General features: G+C 30.0%; 2 protein-coding genes across 3 annotated transcripts in view; one reads left to right on the top strand and one right to left on the bottom strand.

Moving 5' to 3' along the window:
- The first annotated feature begins 2,794 nt into the window (after nt 1–2,794).
- LOC136087783 (uncharacterized) lies at nt 2,795–4,902 on the top strand. 2 transcript variants are annotated; one of them, XM_065811267.1, is made up of 4 exons: nt 2,795–3,233; nt 3,525–3,891; nt 4,193–4,322; nt 4,626–4,902. In XM_065811267.1, exons 2-4 carry the CDS (start codon nt 3,782–3,784, stop codon nt 4,632–4,634), a joined length of 249 nt encoding a protein of 82 aa, XP_065667339.1. In that variant the 5' UTR covers nt 2,795–3,233; nt 3,525–3,781; the 3' UTR covers nt 4,635–4,902. The 2 variants fall into 2 exon arrangements, with proteins under 2 accessions (XP_065667339.1, XP_065667338.1); XM_065811266.1 differs by having other exon boundaries at nt 2,822–3,233; nt 4,193–4,326.
- Nucleotides 4,903–20,063: 15,161 nt separating this feature from the next.
- Nucleotides 20,064–22,638, bottom strand: part of LOC100215790 (peptidyl-prolyl cis-trans isomerase D) — a 51,837-nt gene continuing 49,262 nt past the window's right edge. The window contains exon 10 of the mRNA XM_065813405.1: nt 20,064–20,252. Within this exon, the coding sequence (XP_065669477.1) occupies nt 20,161–20,252 (92 nt within the window). The 3' untranslated portion in view covers nt 20,064–20,160. The remainder of the gene's footprint in view (nt 20,253–22,638) is intronic.

Below are 22,638 nucleotides of genomic sequence, written 5' to 3'. Positions count from 1 at the left end.
AGATACTCGTGATCTTTAATCAGATATATAGATTATTTATCTTGCACTTTTGTAAAAGCTTATTAATTTTTTTTCTTTTTTTAATCCTTTTCTTGTTATATACTTTTTTAAGGTTCTGACGACAAGATCCTCACGATCTTCTTTCAGATACCTAGTTTATATTTGTTATATTTTTTATCATTGTAAGTTTATATTATTATTATCGATTATATAAAGTTGTATAACGACCAACAAATGTAAACAAACAAACAAAAAAAACAAAAAACAAATTTAACAAGAAGGCCTCTCCGTTTCCGACCCACCGATAACGTTTATGTGCTTCAAGCGAGGATCTAACTTGCAAGCCTTAGATTACGAGTGCGATGCACTAACCACTACATCATGTCTGCTATAAATCAATTGTTTCACTAATTTTTTTTAAAGGAAAACCGTAAACAAAATTACTACCGAAAATTATTTAAAAAATCTACCAATTTGTTTTAAATCGTGCATTCTTTTCGTGAGCAGAGTGTTACCTATGTACCGTTATAACCTGAATGCGCGAAAGTTCAAATTTGAAAATAAAAAAGGAAATAAAATATGCATCATCAAAATAAAATTACGGTTAACGTAAAAGTTGGACTACAGTTGAGCAACAGTGCACTGCGTTTTTAAATGTGGAAAAAGTTTTAAGAGTGCAATAAGTTATACTTGTGCAAACATAGATGGGTTCCACTATTTTGCAAATATCGAAGAAAATATCATCCAAAGAGACTTTTTTCTTCAAGTCCTCGATGACGTCAGTAATAACCGATCTGAAGGTTCGGGCTGAGAACACTAGAACTACGGGAAATTTCACATACCTAGAACTCCCATAAGGTCATTTTGACCCAATATGTATAAATCTTTTAACAAAATGGAATTATATATGCAATTTTAAAATAACCAAGTTCTGGATATACTCTTTGACATAACAGGGCCTACGACACTTATTCATTTTATTATAAAATATTTTATAAGGAGAAGAATTAAACTTTATTGATTTTTTAAAGGTAGAGCTACGTTGTGAACAACAGTTAACTCCAATTTATTGTATTGAAGATCATTTTGATCCTGTTTGGGGAAATATTCATTAATTAAAAATATCTTATTTTATAGGATAAACACAAATACTTTAAGTGTGACATAACAAAAGCTTAGGGAAGGGGTGTAATATTTTGAGACACTTTGCGACAAAAGGGGAAAAGGGCTCTAAAAAGTTGTTTTTAGGTGTTACGTAATTTGCAAATAACCTCTAACAAAGCAAAACTGATTTTTTCCACATAACCTTGACCATTTAAATACATAAAATTTTAACGTATGTATAGCGCAATTGTTTTATGTGGTTTTTGGGCTGCATTTACTTTTGCAGATTTTCTATATGTAAGATGAGAGTCTTATTAAAAAACAATGGTAAAAAAATAAACATTTTGTTTTTGTAATTGAAATTATTATTAACCAAATATATTAATAAATGACTTTTTGTTAGCTGCTAAATCGTAACTATGTTCTAACTTTAGGTGTAAACAAATCAAGTAAGATTTATAAAGCAATTATGATTTTTTAAATCTAAAAAATATAAAAAGCATATTTTACTTATCTAGTATAACAATATTTATAAGTAAATTTATTTTAATATACTGAGCTAAACATCCTTCACATAAGTAAATCTGTTCAAATATGTAGAATTAAACTCGAAGAAACAATTGTTGGTTAAACCCTTATAATATATTTTATCGTAATTATATTATTAATATATAATATCATTATTTATATCTCTTAATATAAAAATATTATTAGATATAAAATAAATACGTAATTTCATCAACTTGATGTCATACATTGTTTTTCCTTTGCATTTCATGTTAAAATCTGATCCCATTGGACAAGAAAAATTATCATAAATACTTTTGAATTGTTGATCTACTGCTATTTGGATATTGATAATGCCTAAGAAGTAACCCTAGGCTGATTCTGAGATAAAAAGAAATGGGAGATTTTTGCAACAAATTGTTATTCCATTCATTGAATTAAAAATTTAACATTAAATTACATTATAATTCAAATTTTTAGTTAGTTTTACTAAATAAAACTAACTAAAAATTTGAATTATTAGTAATTCTAAGATTTTAGGATTTCTACATTTAGCACTAATACTAGTTCTTAAAACATAACAAAAACAGTTTTAATATCGCTAAGGAGTGTAGAAAAGAACTAGATGTCGTGTAAATTTTTTTTTTATAAAAAAAATGTCACCCTAATATATATATATATATATATATATATATATATATATATATATATATATATATATATATATATATATATATATATATATATATATATATATATATATATATATATATATAATAAAAGCTATATGCGTAATATGTGTAAATCTATATGCCGAATAACTTTTTGTTTTTTTTCAGTGAAATCACCAATATTGCTTAATTTTCCATCAAAAACGTCTACAACATATTATGCTTCAAATGGTAATTTGTTTGTCTTTAGTTTATTGTATATTGTACATTATAGTTGTCTTTAGTTTCTAAATCTCTATTAAGAAGTATTTATGCAATCATTATCTTTTTTCAAAGTTTTTTATGTTGTTCTCATGGAGTTATTAGGTTACTTTGAGACCTTAATTATTTTCAGATCATGTGATATTGATTGGTGATTTATCACCAATTAATTTTTGTTTTTTTATCTCATTTATTTGCTTTTAAACATTAGGGTCTTTTATTGAAGTTATTTTTTAAGTCTGTATGTATGTACTAAATGTTTTACTAAACCTTTTTTTTAACTTTTTTTATCATCTTTTTTTAAGTTGATAGTCGGGATTTTTTATTTATTTATAGATATCGTTAGTTCAAAAGTTGCCCAAAAACAAACTTCTCTGCAAGAGAATACCCCCTCAAAATCAAGATTGTTATCTAATTCCACTTCGGGATCTGAAACTTCATCAAACTCTTGTCACTCACCATCATCTAACGTTTTCTCTGTATCACAATCATTATCTTCTTCTCATCCTGATTCCCATTTTAACTTAAAAGAATTGTCTTTGCTTTGCGAACAATCAACATCCTCTTCAAATATAAGAAAGTCTAGTCAAGATGCAAGCGGAAATTTAAGTCAGTGTTTAAACCCAGCTCCACCTCGTAGAAGAGATTGTAAAAAATTTAGAAGAAGTGATTTACCTATGAATACTGCTGGTAATTAGGATTCATCTTTATTTGTTTTATATTTGTTTATAATTTTTATCTTATAACTTTCCATAATATTGTATATTATTGTATATATATATATACATATATATATATATATATATATATATATATATATATATATATATATATATATATATATATATATATATATATATATATATATATATATATATATATATATATATAGATATATAGATGTATAGATGTATAGATATAGATATATAGATATAGATATAGATATAAATATAGATAGATAGATATATTTATATATAATAGATTTTCAGTACACAATAATCAAGCTGGTTACAAAAGTTATTGACATAAGTCAGCAAAACATTTCTCAGCAACCAACTGCTCACGTTGTTAATGAACTTGATAATGGTGGATGAAGATGTTGCTAAGAATATTGTGAGTATATTGTAATCCAACTTGTTTTAAGTATATCTTGTTTTTGAATACTACGAAAAAAATACGGAATAGAATTATGTTAATAATATTTTATGAATTAATGATATATTTAAATAAAAGTGAACATGTATAATAAAATAAACCTTTTATTTATATATTGTATTGATTATATTGATACGTTGCGAGAAATTGGTGGTATTCGACTAAAAGATCTTGTTAAGAATATAATGGAAAGGTATATTAAGCTTTTTAAGTATATCAATCTAAATAAGAAAATCTTTATAAATTATAGTTACTTCTTATTGCCGAAAATGCAAAAGAAAAAAAAGTGTGTAATTTATTAAAAAAATTTTATCGTAACTGACCAAATTCTAAACAGAGTTTTATCAAAACAACCTTTAAATGTTAAAGTTTGGTCAAAAATGCCAAAATAAAACATTTTAATAATATTTGCTTGCTCATTTATAGGTTACTTATTTTTTTTGAACTTTTTTTTCTCACAGCAATAATTTAGTATGATAAAAATTACTATTTAGTATGATGTCATACAAAGTTATGAGCGCATTTAATATGAAAGGCAAAAATCGTAACGAGTATGTAAGGCATAGAAAAGTGGATAAAACGGAGAAACAAAGTTTTCAGCAACTGAAGTTATACGAGCTGATAGTGAGTAAGTTTTAATTTTGTAATCTTAAAAAAAAAGATTTTTTGTTTGTCTTTTTATTGGATAAATTTTATTTTCTAATAGAGTTCTAATTTATTTGTTTTTCTTCAAGTTTTTGTGAGTTTGACACAAAACACAAATCCTATTTTTATTGTTACTTTGCAACATGGCCAAAGTTTAAAATCATAAATTTTAATATAATTATTTGTTATCAATATTACAAGTATTAATTTTAATTAATAATAAATATAATCAAAGATATTATAGATAATTGAATTTATATTAACCAAACTATGCATTTTTAGCCTTGGTAATGTCTTTGAAAGAAAACACGTTGAACGATAATAATTTTGAAATACAGAAAATTCTGAGATACGCACCAGACAAGGTGAATGTAGAAGATGGCGGGCGAAAACAAAATTAAAGCACAACCAATGATGTCCCAAAAAACTGCAGCAACAAGAGAATAACTAACTTTTTATTTTTAAATTTATTATGTGAAAATTCCCTCGGAATACTTCTTAATGAACGAAATTACTCTACCACGTTGTAATGTTTTTGTAAATAGACGTTTTTAAACAATTTCTTGTCATTTTGTTGTCGAACCTGTTGTTTATTGAACGCTAACCTTCAGCTAAGTAGATCTACTCAAACGTTTAACAAGCGTTAGAATAACGTTAAGCAACTTTTGAATGGTGTTAATCCAATGTTGTTCGATGTCAAAACGTCAAGATAAAATGTTATAATTTTTATCTTGACGAAAAACGTCAAGATAAAAATTATAACATTTCGTTTTAGCGTCTAAATTACAACGTTAGCTAACGTTAGCAAAACTGAGGTCGTCCTCCTTTCCATTTGCAATATTAACCCAATGCCAAACCAACCTAAAAAGCCACGTTAGAATGTTGTAATACCAACGTTGCTCGATGTTAATACAACATTAATTAATGTTGCAAAAACATCGAGGAACATAACTTATCGGTCTTCGGCCAAATTATAACATTAGCTAACGTTGGCAAATCTGACGTCGTCCATTCTTTCCATTTCCAACGTTAATCCAACCAAAAAAACAACGTCATTTAACGTTGTATCAACGTGTTGTGCCCGCTGGGTATATATATACAGTTGTGGACAAAATAATAGTAGTGGCTAGTAAAACAATGATTTGTGATAATAGTTTTGTGATAATGTAAATTTAAATATAAATTAATAAATTTAGGCATAACAGTAATACAAACACTGAATAATGAAATGGGAGTAAAAAATGTTAGTAACAAATTACTTTAGGGATGTCCCGAATTTTATATACGAACATATCTAGATTTGTAGGTTAAAATAACATATCTGTTGCTTGCTATCAATTTATTTATATTAGGTTTTTGTTTATTTGGTTTTAGTAAGACTAATTAATTTTAGTGATTATTTTTAGTGTTAATTTAATAAAATATATAAAATAATCGTATAAATTTATTTTATAAATAAAAATTATGGGTCGTGCAAAGCATTGTAGTGCAGAAAAGAGACAACTAATTATTAAATTAAAACAAGAAGGGAAAACATACAAATTTATTCAAGAGACATTTAGTTGTTCTCCTATGATGATTAGAAATGCTCTAAAGTGGAACAATGTAGGCGAAACAAGGGGCCGAAAACAAAAAACGACTGAACATGAAGACAGATTGATAAAACGTGCTGCTGTTGCCGATCCTTTTGTAACTTCCCACCATATTAAAGAAGATTTAAATTTAAGCGTTTCTACGAGAACAGTACGTAGGTGGTTAGTGCAAAGTAAGTTAGTCGCCAGAAGCCCAAGAAAACTCCCCTTTTGAAAAAAAGGCATGTGGTAGCAAGATTACATTTTGCAAAAACGCATGCAGATTGGCCTGTTTCAAAATGGCGTAATATTTTGTGGTCTGATGAAAACAAAATTGTTTTATTTGGGTCAAGTGGACGTAGGATGTATGTAAGGAGACCTAACTCTTCATACAGACCGCAATACATCATAAAAACTGTAAAACATGGCGGAGCAAAAGTAAATATTTGGGGTTGTTTTTCTTATTACTATTAATATATAAGATTAATGGTATTATGGACCAAGACATATACCTTCAAATATTACAAAATACCATGTTGCCCTATCCAAAAGAAGATATGCCCCTAAGATGGGTTTATATGCAGGACAACGATCCAAAGCATACCAGTTGCAGGGTAAAAAGTTGGTTCATCGAGAATAGGGTTGCAGTTATGGATTGGCCTGCACAGTCACCGGATCTCAATCCGATCGAAAACCTTTGGACGGATGTAAAAGAGGTAGTTTATAGTCAAAAATCAAAAAATCAGCAGAAGTTATGTCAAGTTGTCCAGAATGCTTGGAACAACATTCCTTTAGAACGTTGTTAAAATTTGATTAACTCAATGCCGAATAGATGCAAAGCTGTGATAAAAAACCGGGGGCATGCGATTAAATATTAGTTTTTTACTATTGTTTAGTTAAATTTATATCATTTTTTGTTAATAAAATAAATTATTTGCAATATAACATTAAATAAATAATACTACTATTATTATGTCCAACATGTTTTTTATACTTATATAATTATTATAAATAAAAGCAAAAATTTAAAATTTTCTACTAATTAGTTTATCATCTCACACCTATTTAATTAATAATCCAGTATTACAATTTCATTTTCAGTAAATGTTTAAAGATCAATTAGCACTATTGTACACTAACATAATTTATATATTTTTTCTTCAACAACTTGCTTCTCTATCAGTAGGTTTATCAGGAAGAATGCCTTGACATCAAAAAGTTTGAATTATAGAAAAAATACAAATTTAAGTTTTTGTATTTTATGTTTAAGCAACAAAAATTTACTAAAACATGAATTGGAAAAAGTTGAAAAATGTTTATTTTAGATTGAGTTTTTCCAATAATATCGCAACTTCAAATTTTTTTTGAAGTTGAAGTTTGAATAAACAAATTAATACGTTTTAACAAATAAAAGGATCTGAAAGAAAATGAAAAAATTGTTACGAAATCTTATTGCAGTATATACAGTATAACAGATTCTATCTGTTGACCAGCCTTGCACCCCTTCTTCATCTATTAGGCTGGCGCAGATGTATTTTTAATACATTGTTTCCAGTTTAGGATGTTGAATGCTGGATCTTCTTGACTCAATGCATGGGTTTGCTTGTGTCACTGTTTTTATGACTAGGCAACTCATTCTATTATCTCCTTACGAGGGTACAGCTCTAAAACTCAGTTTTATGGTTCTGAGGCCGGCTGGTAGTCAGGTTTCCCGAACTCTGTGGTAGCTCTCAGAGAGGCTGATTCCATCAACAGCTGAAAAATATCAAAGTATTAACAGTGCCATGTTGCACATGGATGGTGTCCCTGTTTGTACTTTTGGTGTGCATTGCGGAGGCCACATTTGGAGCCCTTTGTTACGGCTTAGGGTTTATTAGTAGTAATGAGGCAATTGCTTGGGCTATTAAACGGTGTTCTGAGTACTATCTATGCTTTGAGTCAAGTTCTTCAAACTAATTTAAAAATGAATAAAGTACCAAAAACTATAAAACACAAAAAACCATCATCATCACCAAGTTCTCTAAACCTATCATTCACTAATATTCGTGGTCTTCGAAGTAACTTTTCTTCTGTTGAGTCTTATCTCTTGCAAAGTTCACCAGACCTACTTGCTCTTTGTGAGACTAATTTGAGTTCGGCTGTCTCATCTTGTGATCTTAGTGTTGATGGTTATCTTCCTCTGATTCGTAAAGACTCCAATAGTCACATGCTTGGCCTGGGCATTTACATTCGTAAGAATTCACCCGTTTGTCGTGAAACTAGGTTTGAATCCACAGACTATTCTTTCATGTGCTTTCGTTTAGCACCACTTCACTCTATTGCCTTTCTCTTTGTTCTATATCGCTCTCCTTCATCTCAAGACTGCACTCTTTTTGATGTTATTTCTGATCATATTGACCAAGCCCTCTCTCTTTATCCATCAGCTAATATAGTTGTTGTCGGTGACTTTAATGCTCACCACTCTGAATGGCTTGGCTCTAGTGTCAGTGACTCTTCAGGCATTAAAGCCCACAACTTTTGCCTTTCTCAATCCCTAACTCAAATAGACAACTTTCCAACTTGCTTTCCTGACAACCCGAATCATCTACCTTCTCTACTCCACTTATGTCTTGTTTCTGATCCTAGTCAGTGCTTAGTTTCTCCACATTCACCCTTAGGTGCTTCTGATCACAGTTTGATCTCTTTAAAACTAATATCTCATTCTTCTTCATCACCTGAATACCCCTATTATCGAACCTCTTACAACTACAGTAAAGCTGGCTGGGATTCTCTCCGTGATTTTCTTCGTGATGGCCCTTGGGTAGAAATCTTTCAACTTCCTGTCGACAAATGTGCTTCTTACATAACTTCGTGGATTCAGGCTGGCATGGAATCTTTTATTCCCTCTCGACGATTCCAGGTCAAGCCTCACTCTCCTCCATGGTTTTCCTCACACTGTGCTGCTGCGATTGCCAATCGAAACCGTCACTTCCATATTTATCAGCAAAACAATTCTCCAGAAAACAGACGTCTGTTTATTACTGCTAGAAACAACTGTAAAAAGGTTTTATCTAACACCAAAACCCGCTATTCTCAGGTCATGAAATCTCGTATCTCATCTCAAAAATTAGGCTCTCGTGACTTCTGGAGAATCTTTAATAATATCAATAATAAGAGCAAATCTATAATTCCACCTCTCTTGTATGGTTCAAAGACAAAGCCGAACTGTTTGCTGAAAACTTTTCATCAATATCATCTCTTGATTCCACTAATTGCGTTCTACCTGATATTGCCAACAAACAGGTTGATCCATTGCTTGACATTCATATCACTCCAGCATCTGTATATAAAGTGATCTCCTGCCTAGACTCTTCTACAGCTTGTGGCCCAGACAACATACCTGTTATTGTCTTGCAGAAGTGTTCTCCGGAGCTGTCGTCTATACTCTCAAAACTATTCAACAAGTGCTTATCAGAGTCTTGTTTTCCAGCCTGCTGGAAAGCCGCATCTATTATCCCTATCTTCAAAAATTCTGGGGAGCGATCTGATTCGTCTAACTACCGTCCCATAAGTCTTCTTCCTATCATAAGCAAGGTTTTTGAATCTTTAATTAACAAATACTTAATTTCTCATCTTGAATCTAATAACTTACTTTCTGACCATCAATATGGATTTCGATCTTCTCGTTCTACAGCTGATTTGCTAACAGTAATAACTGACAGGTTTTATCGTGCATTAGATGAAGGTTGAGAGGTTAAGGCCATCGCTCTTGACATTTCAAAAGCGTTTGATAAAGTTTGGCATGCTGGTCTTCTCCATAAGTTTTCTTCTTATGGTGTATCCGGCAACATCTTTAAGATCATTGAATCCTTCCTTTCCAATCGTAGCATAAAAGTTATCCTCGATGGACAACACTCTTCTTCTTATTCTGTAACTTCAGGGGTTCCTCAAGGTTCTATCCTTGGCCCTATACTCTTTTTAATTTACATTAACGATCTTCCAGATATTCTCACATCTAAGGTGGCATTGTTTGCTGATGATACTACCATTTATTCTTGTCGTGATAAGAAACCAACACCCTCTGATTGCCTGGAGGGGGCATTTGAGCTTGAAAAGGATCTCACTTCTGCTACAGCATGGGGCTCACAGTGGCTGGTGAACTTTAATTCAGATAAAACTCAATTTTTTTCAGCCAATCGTTATCGCAATAATTTAGATCTTCCTATATTTATGAACGGTGATGTACTCGATGAGTCACCTACTCTTCATCTTCTAGGATTAACTCTTACTTCTAATCTTTCTTGGAAACCATATATCAAATCGGTTGCAAAATTAGCATCTGCTAAGGTTGCATCTCTTTATCGAGCTCGCCACTTTCTTACTCTGGATTCAATTCTCTATCTCTATAAATCTCAAATCCGGCCTTGTATGGAATACTGTTGCCATATATGGGGCGGATCTTCTAATGATGTCCTTTCTCTTTTAGACAAGGTGCAAAAACGCATTGTAAACATAGTTGGACCTGCTCTTGCAGCCAACCTCCAACCATTATCACATCGTCGTAATGTTGCTTCTCTTTCTCTTTTCTACAAATACTATAATGGGCACTGCTCTAAAGAGCTAGCGTCTCTTGTGCCATCTACTAAAATTCATTCTCGTGTTACTCGTCATTCAATTAAGTGTCATCCTTTTTCTGTGACTGTTCCTAAGTGATCCAAAAAGGCTTATTCGTCTAGTTTTTTTCCTCTAACATCAGTTCTTTGGAATTCGCTTCCTTCATCTTGCTTTCCTGATTCATTTAATTTGCAATCTTTTAAATCGTCCGTCAATCGTTATCTCGCTGTACAACCTTCATCTTATCTCTTACAGTAACTTCCAACTTTAATTAGTGGCTGCTTGCAGCCTTGTTGGAAGCGAAGATGTTTAAAAAAAAAAAAAAAATATTAAACAGACTTCTTATGCTTTTTACAGTAAAATTTTTTTTTAGTTTTTAATAAGATATCTCCTTATGATGCTTGCATTGCAAGACAGATAATATATAAGGAATTAGTAAATTATGAAGAATATTCTTTTGTTTTGAAAAAAATGTAGATCCATTATATGAAACTTGTTAGTTGTACTTCTTTTAGTGAGATTTTATATCTTATTTAGAATCTTATATCCCCATTTAAATGTGACTTTTGTTGGGAACTAAAATAATAATTTTGAGAAAAAGTAAAAAAAAAAAATTTTGTAGACGAAAGAGGTTTTCAAAATAAACATTCTAAGAAATTATTTAAAAAAATTAGCAACCAAATATCATCAACTCCATCATAGGGTAAATCAGCTGATCAAATAAGATTAGCTGATCTTTGGTGTTGATACTCACAAAGTTTTGAGAGAATGTTTTCTGAAAAAAGTTGTAACTCATTTAGCTCCAAGATTGTGTTTAAGCATTTGCCTAATATGTCCGGAGACATACAAACACTTAAGCAAGTCAGAATTCATGTATCTTCTTTGTAAAAATACTTTTTCAAAGCACATAAACTTTATCAATCCAAGATGTGGTATAATATTGATGTTATTTTAAGAATAACTTTAAATGAAAATATTAAAAAACTATTAGACCATGAGAAATTTTTTCTTTTGTGTTTGATAAGATGAAAATCAAGAATGTTCTTGTATTCAATACAACTGAAAAAGTTGACCTAACTAAAATGGGATTTTTAAATGGCACTTTTGATGAGTTTAAAAATAAAACTGAAAGTTTGGCTTAATAGTCAATAGAATAGTAATTGTTTATTAGAGGGATGTTTTCATCCTTCTGATATGCATTTTGATCTTTTGCTTTTAGTAACTTTAAAGAGATTCCAAAGAACTACTAACATATTCTAAATAAAAAATATTTTTCAAATTTAAATTTTACTCTATGGTAGTAGATAATGTTTATACAAATTGTTAATTCTTTATAACTCATCTTGCTAAGAATTACAAAAATGTCAAGGATAGTAGTGTTTATTCGAGTTATTTGATGTTTAAGTTAATATTTCAATTTTTTTTTTTTATACTTTTTGAGGATTTTTTTATCTTCATAAATTTTGTTGTTGTTTAACAACAATATTTTAGACAAAATTATTTTTGTTTATAAATTAAAGTATTATTGAAAAAAAGTTTAAGAAAAAAGTATTTTTATAAATATTTTTAGTTCGCATAACCATGAAGTTTTTTTGATGTCTCTCATTCAATCAAAACTACTCTAAATAAAAAACTCCAACTCCTTATTTTAAAGAGAACCATTCGAGTGTGACTTTATTAGCTTTCTCGACCATAACCTTTATTGAAAAGTGCATTGATCCAAATATTTTAGAGCAGTTTAAAATAGCTGACGAATATTTAGGTTCGAAAAGTAATCTTGAATACTTCCAGCTGTATCATTTTTGGAAAAGAGCCTTATCTGAAACATATAAGACCATAATTTTACCTGATGAAATACAATAGGGTAATAAAAATTTGTAGCAAGAACTTGTAATTTAAAAAACGTTTAAGTTATAACTGATATGGAAATGTCTGATTGCAATATTGCAGCGGTAATAGAACCAAAACCAGCTTGTTTCAGTTTGAAAATAGAAGCAGAATTCATAAATCTAAACGAAAGTATTTTAATATGGCCAAAACAACCAGTCCAAATCCAAGCGCAAAATAGAACGTTTACTCTCGAGTCTCTAATAAAAAGGGGGGGGGGGGGGAGGGACGTTTTTTTACTTTGGGGTGGGTGGGAAATATTTCCCACCCACCCCAAACTTAAGAAGACCCCCCCCCCCCCTTGTTTATTATTTTTACTTATAATCATCAAAAAAAAACAAGTGAAAACCGGCTTGAAAGATTAAAAAATAATTATTTCAGTTATTTTTACATTGACGGCTACAAAAATTCATTTCCAATGTATTTTTACTTTTTGAGTATGCTATAATAACTTTTGTTAAACTCACGGTAGGTGTGGAAACGACCCTAGTGTTTTAGTAAATAACTTATTTTTTTATTTAATAAAATAAGGCTTTAGTAAGCATGATTTAATAATAAATTATAAAAATAACAAAACTAACAAAACAAAAATTGCATAAGTTGAGCAAAAAAAAAATACAAAGTTACTTAATTACAAACAAAACAAGCAATTTTAATTAACTCACAGTTTGAAAATTCTGAATGTAATATTAACGAAATACCCGGAAAAAGATATTTTGGGAGGTATTTCAAGACACATGTAATTGTCCGTTGCAAGTGATTTTGAAATCTTTCAAAATCCTCAATTTTAATTAGGCCACCAACAAGACTGACTACAACATGTGAATGCATAATTTGTCAAAATAGCAAACTAAAGTCTTTTAAAAAATCTTTTGAGCAACTCCAAGAGTATGGTAAACCTCATGAGACAGTTGAGAAGCGTTGTGTCAAATGCTTGTCAGTTCTTGGTAAGAGCTTTTAACATCAGTGAACTCCAGGAACTTGTCATGAAAATTAGATTGATGACTAAATCTGATCCTATTGTAGCTGAGCTAGTGACTTCAACGTTGTGGCAGGTAACGTTGTGGCAGGCAAGGATTATTCTTTAAATAGTGCCCTTCGACTTAGTTAGCCAAGACAAAAATCTTTCCCATTAAGTAGAGATAAATTTATTAACTATGGCATTAAAAGATTTTGTCTAACATAGACTGTTGTTTAAAAGTTGATCTTTTTCAACAGGATTTTCAGCTCCACAACAACGGTTTAAGGTACCTTTGCCAAACCAAAACATGTTGCAAGTTCAGCAAAATACAGGTCTTTCCAACAATGGGATGAGAAAGTAAAGATATGAATCGTGTCAGGATTTTGGAACCTGACTTTTAACAAAAATTTGCTCAAACAGGTCAAAGGTCAATGACCATTTTACAGTGACAAGTATTCAGTTCAGTGAAAGCAAACCACAAGTCAAGTTGTTAACTTTCGTGATCTCAACAAGCTCAGTAAAATATTCATATCAGCAAGAAAACATTCTGACTCCGCTGTTGTGAAACTTAGAGTAGATGGAGGAGGAAAAATTTCTGAAACCCTCATTATGGTTCAAGATGAAGATGAGTCTCAAAACTCACTTTAGATAGCTGTCAGAATGATGACACTTACATTATCAAAAACTATCAGTGTCAAGCAACTAATGCTGGAAGCAACTTCTCAAGAAACTTCAGAGACCTACGCCAATGTCAAGTCCATTTTTGATCTCATCAAAGTTCAAGAAAAGTGAGCTAAAGATTCCCTGGTTGTCAACAAATCTCCTCAACTGTCTGAGAATTTTGGTAGTATAAGAAGCAAGCATATCGAGTTTGCCAGCTCAGGTGGCGATTTGAGTAAATCAAAAGTCTTCCAAAACGTGGCGCATCTACCACTGTTAGAGCTTCCAGACCAAAAGCTTATATTAGAAGCTATTCCACCTATGGAGCTACATTTCTTGCTAGGTGTTGTGAATCATCTAGAGAAAAATCTGGTTGATCTTTGGCCTGGTGAAAGAGATAACCATTAGCACTGCATATTCTACTTCAGCCCTATCATGGTGGTAGCAATGATTGTATGAAGCTATTAAGTGGTTTGGGCAAACTGCAACAGATTGCTAATTCTGCTAATTTTAATCAGGCCATTGATTTCATTCAAACTCTTTCTCATCTTAGATTATTGCATGTTTTGGCATCCAGCTGTGTTCAGACTTTGAATCAAAAAATTTGAAAGTCAGAAACAACCACATCAAACCCCCAATTTCTATCACACCAAAAGTACATGCTCTTTTTTACCACGTACCACACAGTTCATCAAAATCAATTATTGAAAAAGCAACAGAAGCTCTATATTCAAACTTCAAAACTTACTAAGAGAGATACAAAAGAGATATTACACATGTGACTGCATAATTTGCTGATGTAGAATATTCACAACAACTTTTAAGATGTTTTGTTGATTATAACAGTAAGAAGGTTTAAGAATAACTACAGAACTGTTTGAGAATGATTTTGTTAGTCATTGCTGATGTTTTTACGTGTGACGCATTAAACAATATTTGTCATAAACTTAAAGAAAACAAAGTGTGAAAATAAAATTTTTGGAGTTTTTGTAGCAGCTTTTTAATCTATTACAAATCACTCAACTTAGGTGAGTTTTTAGTAGTTTTTAATAAAAATACTTTTAAGTTTCCAAGGCCTAAGAACCAATTATAATTTAATGATTTTTTTTGAGGGAAAAAAGTTTTGACCCTCATTTTGTGGAAAAACTAAACCTACCATCAGTGCCGCCGAGAGGATGAGTTGTAATAAATACATTACACCGTGTGCCTGGATGAATCTAAACCTCTATGAAAACATCCCAAAAAAGTTGTGTAATTCAGTATTTGTGTAACTCTTTTACATATATACATTAGTTATGAAAATTATAAAAATGAAAAACATTTGTTGGGAAATTTTTGAGAAATGGCTCTTTAAAACTCCCCAAATTAAAAAAAGCCATAAAAACAGGATAAAAACTTTCTTATCTAGAGTGTTGAATTTTAAAAATATACATTTTTTTCCCTCCATTTTATTATATTTTTTCCAGAAATTTACTTCTTTTAATTCATTGTTATAGCTCCGAGTTTCAATAACAAAGCATTTTAAGCCCTAAATAGCAAAAAATGAGCTATTATTTAATAGTTTTATTTTAAATATATATATTTTTAATTAAAACATCTAAACAATTAATTAAATATATAAAATATTATTAGGTTACTAAATATAACTAAAAAATTATTTTATAATTATCAAACATTATTTATGAGCTAATTGCAATGCCTTCAAAAATACACAATGAAAACCGTGCACAAGTTTGTGCGATTTGCTTTTGCACAAGGGGAAAAAAAGCAAACCGACAAATTACTAATACACAAGAGGTTGAACTCAAGGCTCATTTGGTGTCAAACTATTCATAATTTAAATATAAAAAGGCTTTGCGCATCAATTAAATTCCGAAAAAACAAACATTCAGGGAATAATATATATATATATATATATATATATATATATATATATATATATATATATATATATATATATATATATATATATATATATATATATATATATATATATATATATATATATATATATATATATATATATATATATATATATATATATATATATATATATATATATATATATAAATATATATATATATACATAAATATATATATATATATATTTATATATATTATAATATAAATAATATTTATATTTATATGAAACCACTCCAAAGATAAGTGAAAACTAAAATTGGAAAAGTTAGCCAATATTACAAACCTAACTGATCCCAAACTGGCTGAACAGATCAGCTATAAAACTATAAAACAAAGAAAGAATCAGGCAATTCAGTCATCTCCATTACGTCCCCTTACGGTGGAAAACCTTTGATAGTATTGCCGGAAGAGAACAAGGAAACAATAGTTGAGGGATTTCTGACTGTAGAGAATGTCTCTATAATACAACAGGAAGCTAGGCTGACTGATCGTCAAGTTATTTTAGTTCTGAAAAACATGAGACTTAAATCGGGATGGAAATGTATTGTTCTTTGTATAAAGAAGGCTATGAGAGATCAGAAAAGTATCTTTGGAAAGTTATTTTCTCAGGAATTAACTACATTTCAAGACTGTAATGGGAAAAAAATAATCCGAACCTTTTTCTTCTGTTCCAATATCTTGGAGTTTGTAGAAAAACTAGCATATTATAGGTAATCATAACAATTTTGGTCGTTATTTGTTTTTTGAGATTTCATATTCATTATTTTAAACTAATTAAGGAATATTTATATTATATATTAAGGGAACAGCCTTTCTTAGAGATGGCATCAAAGTTTGGTCTTGATTTTGGAAAAAGACATCTGAAGCTAACTCTTACACTTTATGATCCAGATGATTTAACATTCATCAGACCTTCAAGCAGAGTAACCAGGAAAGGGGGCATTGGTTCAGGTTAAAATAATTTTAATTCTCACATGCTATTACTTTTAACTTATGTGTTAACTTTTATTAAGTGTTCAAAAATATTAGTTTAGGAAATCATTACAAAGATACTGGAAGGAGAAAGATTCAGATCATTGGATCAGCTCCAAAGGTTCTAGAGACATATCATAACTCCAAGATGTTCATAGAGAAGACTCAAATCAATTTTCTATTGTTTAACTTCACTGGTGACCTTAAATTCTTAAATATTGTGTCTGAAATATCCTCAAAATATCCATGCCTATACTGTGAGTCTCCAAATATAAAAAGGAAGTGAAGCCTGGCAGACAGATGCTACACTCAGAACATTCGGGAATATTAAAAACCACAAAGAGGATTGGATAACCTCCGGAGGTAAAAAGATCAAAGCAAAAGAGTATACTAATTGTATATATGGCGACTCCTTTGCTCTTTCATGAAGATGATCCTGATGACAGCTTGGTGATTCTTAAGAGTCTACCACCAGCTCTTCATCTTAAGTTGTTCCTAAATCATGTCTTGAAGGTAATGAGTGTTCTAAGGTTTTAAGACTCCTTGATAGATTGGAGAAAGTTCTTCCTATGGAGTTGTCTGGTTTTTTAGATTACATGCATGACTTTTTAAAAGCCATTGACTCTACATTTGGTGTGTCTGTAGATCCTGATTATAAGATTAAAAAGATAATGTTTTAAAAAATCTAAGGATGTCTTCTAAGTCTTTACAGAAAGAGTTTGGAGTATCTGAAACCTCTAAGCTTTATGTAATACACACACATATTGAGCAGTTCATCAACATAACAGAAAGAGGACTCGGTCAGTTTTTAGAACAGGAGTTGGAAAACTCACATTCAGTATTCTTGGAGGTTTGGGAGCGATACTTGGTAAAAGACATTTCTTTACCTGATATATGGAAAACTACTCTAAGGCTATTTTAAACTTTAATGCTAATAATATTTAGTTACGTAGTATGCAATTATATGTATTTTAAGTTTTTATATCTAAGTAAGTTGTACTTAACTGTAAATTATATTTTGCATCACCTTAAAAAAAGATTTTATACCTTTTTTTATTTTTGCGGGTTTTTAAGGGCCGTTTCTCAAAATTTTCCCAACAAATGTTTTTTATTTTTATAATTTTTATAACTAGTATATGTATGTCAAAGAATGAAATAATACATTTTTTTGGGTGTTTTCATAGAGGTTCAGTTTCCCCCAGATTCAAAGATGAAGATGTTTCATAATCATTCGGGATTAGTTTCCAAATTTTTGGTCCTAGGTAAGATAGAGATTCCAATCCATATTTTGTTGTACGAATATTGGTGGAGTTCGGCTTTCATATCTCAGATTTGATTCGAGAAACTTAAAAACTTCATTCATAAATATAGGCGCAATTTGTAATTTTACTTTGAAAATCTCAGTGACTAAACAATGCAGGCTTTTTTGGTGTATAGTTAAAGTACCGCTGTTTAGTAAGAGAGCTTGAAGATTGATGAAGATTCATAGTCTCTGTAGATAATTTTTAGAACTCTCTCATGGATTCGATTTCTGCGATCATTTAGTTTCTTACTGTGAAACATCTATATAAGTGGGCAGTATGAGGAGTTTGAAGTTATAAATGCAGAAAGTATAAGTTTACGTTGTTTGAAAGACATATATATTGCAATTTTTGAAAGTGCATTTACTTTTCTGCTGGCATATTTGCATAAAGTGCTCACACGCTCTTCAAAGGAAAGTTTGTTATTGCGTTTTACTCCGAGTAATTTAACATTTTCGGATGTTAAAATTCATTCCATTATTTTCGAACCATATTAACATTTGGTTTGCGACTTTTTGGAGGTTGATAGTTACAAAAGTAGCATCTTTTCTTGTGCAGTATGGAGTATCGTCATCTGCATATCCAGCAACTTCAACGTCAGGAAGAAAAAAAAATAAATCACATATAAAAATGTTAAATAATAGAGGTCCGATAACCGAACCTTGCGGAACTCCGTATAGCATGTCAGTGTATCAGCTGAATTCATCATTTCTTATTACTCTTTGCTTTCTATTCATTAGGTAGGAAGACATAAACATTAAACTGTTTCAACTAAAACCATAGGCATCTAGTTTGGCGATTAGCAACGAATAGGATATGCAATCAAAGACTTTAGAGAGATCAGTAAGTAATGCGCCAAAGCATCCGTTGTGATCTAAGGCTTTTCTCCATTTTACGGTCATTGCTATCAAACATTGTTGAGCACTATCCCTTTACGAAAACCGTATTGATGTCTAGATAAAACTGTTTCAAAGAAGTTAGCTATATCCTCATACACATATCTTTCATATACCTTAGATAGGTTGAATAGAATACTGATTGGCCTATAGTTGCGTTTATCTGCTTTTGAGCCTTTTTTGTGTATTGAAGTAATATAAGCGTTTTTTAATAGGTCTGAAAAAATGTTGTTTGAAATAGCGTAGTTATAGTCTTTACATATGGAATCAGAAAAAATAATAATGTTATCTTTGATTATTCTAGTTGGTATATCTCCCTTTTGTTATGCTTTAGATTTATTTAATTGAGAAATATGGTTAAATACCTTTTTGATGGTAGTATGTTGGAAAGAAAAGGGAATTGGATTTCTTATTAAATTCTTAATCGCAATTATACTTGGATGGGATTTGTATTTAAAGATTGGATTTTTTTATGGGGTCATGGATAAGTGTTTTGTTAGTCTCAGGGATCGATTTGATGCACAACTGCAATATAGTGTCTTTATAATATGCGTTAAAAAAATCGGCCACAAGTTTATCATCTAATATTATAGAATCATTTTCCACTAAAACAATTTTTTCATTAAGATGTAAGTTCTCCTTAAAACACGGTTTCACTGTTTTCCAAAAGGTTTTATTGTCGATAACATTTTTAGTTTAAAGATTTTCAAAAAATAACTTTTTGGTATTTCTTAGGAGTCCTACACAGAAATTTCTTTGACGATTGTATGCTTTTTTACTAGACTCCGTTTTATTTAAACGATAACACCTTTCCATGCCTGAAATTGCCAAAAAAAGCAATCCTTGTTATTTTACCAAAACAATTCTTGTAACAGAATTGATAAATCTTTGCTGAATAAATATGAAATATAAGTAAAAAAAGATTAAATAAAAACTGTTTATGAAAACTAAAGTAATTACCAAAATCTTTCACAATTATAACTTATAAAACAAATTACATTTCTTGAAAATACCATACACAAACTTTTTTATTTTTTATTTCGTAGTACCACATTAGCTGTTAAATAATTTCGAATATATAATTTTCTCCTGTTTCTTTTGTTCTTCAAGCAGCTTTTTTACGACTATCATTTCATTTCGTATAGCTAAAAATATTTTTATAATTTATTTTTTTAAATTTAATTACAATTTAATTTTTCTTCACATTTTAATCTGTGCATTTAGAAGAATAAAGCAAAGTAGACGTAGTAAGAATGTTGATGTAGAGTAACAGAGGTGGGAAGCGCTTTCGAAAGAAGCGCTTGCGGAACGAACGGTTTCGCTAAACGATATTTTGCAATCTATAAAGTGAAAGTTTGCCGAATGGCTAGAATTATAAAAATTAAACATCTTAATATACCAAAATGTTTGTAACATAATATCCTCAGTATCACAACATACTTAAAACTTTTATTTTTTGAAATAATAATTAAAGAAAAAAATTATTTTGAAAAGAAGGCTTTTAAAACAGTAACTTGCATAATTAGGGTGGCCACCTAAAAGTAAATTTTAAATTCCAGGATATTTCCAGAAAATCTTGGGTTATTTATGGATATATTGATTTTTTCTTGACAATAAAATGGACCAGTAAATGCAAAATATATTGTCTTAGAACGAAACAACTAAATATTTATATTTGAATACGCATATAAATCATACATACATACATATAATTGTTTGTGTGTTAAATATAAATCATATATACATACATATATTTATGTAAAGTTTGTTCAAACTCATACAAACACACACACACACACATATATATAACAACTCTTTTATTTTATCTCTTTTTTGGATTGCTCCAGTTTTTTTAATGAAAGATCAAGGTCTTTAATTGTTTGTTCTTTTTCTAAAATTGTGTTTCTAAAAGAATTTGCTTTTGCAAGGACAGTGAAGTCTCTCTTTACTTCTGCGTCAATGCTTAACTTGTCAGCATCATATTTGAGAACTTCAATGCACTTTCTAACACTTTTTTTCTGTTCTTTAATAACTAAAATATCTCCATCAATTAGTTGACGTTTCCTGCTTACTTTATCTAACTTTATCTGATCGTTGTTTTCTTTCAATACTGCATATGCTAGCTTACTTTTCATTAAATTGAACACTTTCTGCACTAACAAATTCATCATATTGTTGTTTTGCATCATCTGCATCATCGGTTGAAAGCCATTTTAATGCATTTAATCTCTCAGCTTTGGTCGGAGTGTTACCCATCTTAGCAAAAAAAAAAAGAATATTGGAGTAATAAGCGGCAAAGGCTAAATTATTTTGCTGCTTCAAAATATTTTGTATAATCAGTTATTTTTAAGTGTCTACTATCTTAGATTGGTATTTCAAAAAAAAAAAATACTGACATGTTTTGTTGTAAAGGCTTCTTCGAATAACGTTTATAATTTACCTCAGTCTAGTCATTATTTCAATCAGGCCATCGTACGCGTTATTAATTTTGCTCATATCCATAGCAAAACTATCTTCTTTTAAGTTAAATGGATTAAACTAATGAATTCTAGATATGCGATAACCGTATCCAATTTTAAATTCTTAAATTTCTTCTTAGATTGCTTTTATTGAACCCTAAATGGTACTTGACATCGTTTGCATTGGTGTCACCAGAATTCGTGAGAAAGAATTCCTGTCGGCTTGGAAACTTTATACATTCTTTTTCAGTCTCTGTTACCCCACCTTTTTCAGTCTCTGTTACCCCACCTTTTTCAGTCTCTGTTACCCCACCTTTTTGAGTTTTACCGCCTTCACTGTGGCAAATTATTAAAAACGCTTAGTTGCAGCCTTTAAGTTTTAAACCGAGCAACCTTTTCTTTAACATTTTGAAATGTGTTTCAACTCTTTGAGCGCAGTGAGCTGCTGTCATTAACTTATGCTAATATAATATAGAGCTAATTATCGCTTTATAGTCATTTTCTGAATGTAACATTTAAGGTATTGAGGAGGCCAGAGCCATTATTTAAAATCTTTCCCGATAAATTTTTATAAAAAATTATTTCCTCCTAGCAATATTAATATAAGTTGAATTATTACAGCAAATAAACTTTTTTTAAGAACCGAAAACAATATCAAAGCATTCAAATAATTTCATTCTTTAAGGTATAAGTATGCAAAAACCAAATAACAATATCAAAACATTTGATATGATACACTTGTAAACCTAAGAAATATACAACTTCGTCGTAATAGATTTAAAGAAATATATATCTGGGAGAAAATTAAGTAACAGATTTTTTCTAAATTTTTTTTTCTGTTTTATAAGTTTTGTAAAAATTAACATTAAATGGATTATTTTGTAATAAAAACGCAAAATTAGCATTTAAGACCTTATTTTAAATTTGATGTAAATAATTAAGCAAAATATATATGGTTTTACCCCTGGTTTAATAAAAATCTATTTACCCCTGCATCTTTTTAAGTAAAAAGTTTCAACATATGTTTTTTATATTATTTTGAACACCTGACTTATGCTCTTTCGATATAAAA

Source organism: Hydra vulgaris, chromosome 12 (assembly GCF_038396675.1).
Source record: "Hydra vulgaris chromosome 12, alternate assembly HydraT2T_AEP".
NCBI classification, from domain to species: Eukaryota; Metazoa; Cnidaria; class Hydrozoa; order Anthoathecata; family Hydridae; genus Hydra; species Hydra vulgaris.
Note: the sequence above shows the minus strand (reverse complement) of the source record. Positions and strands in the feature narration are given on the sequence as shown.

Excerpts from the sequence above, each read along its gene's own strand:
- LOC136087783 (XM_065811266.1), top strand. The coding sequence starts at position 3,782 with ATGTATAATAAAATAAACCTTTTATTTATATATTGTATTGATTATATT. Across the intron at positions 3,892-4,192 it reads GTTAAGAATATAATGGAAAG|TATGATGTCATACAAAGTTA; the intron begins GTATATTAAGCT and ends ATTACTATTTAG. Across the intron at positions 4,327-4,625 it reads GTTATACGAGCTGATAGTGA|CCTTGGTAATGTCTTTGAAA; the intron begins GTAAGTTTTAAT and ends ATGCATTTTTAG.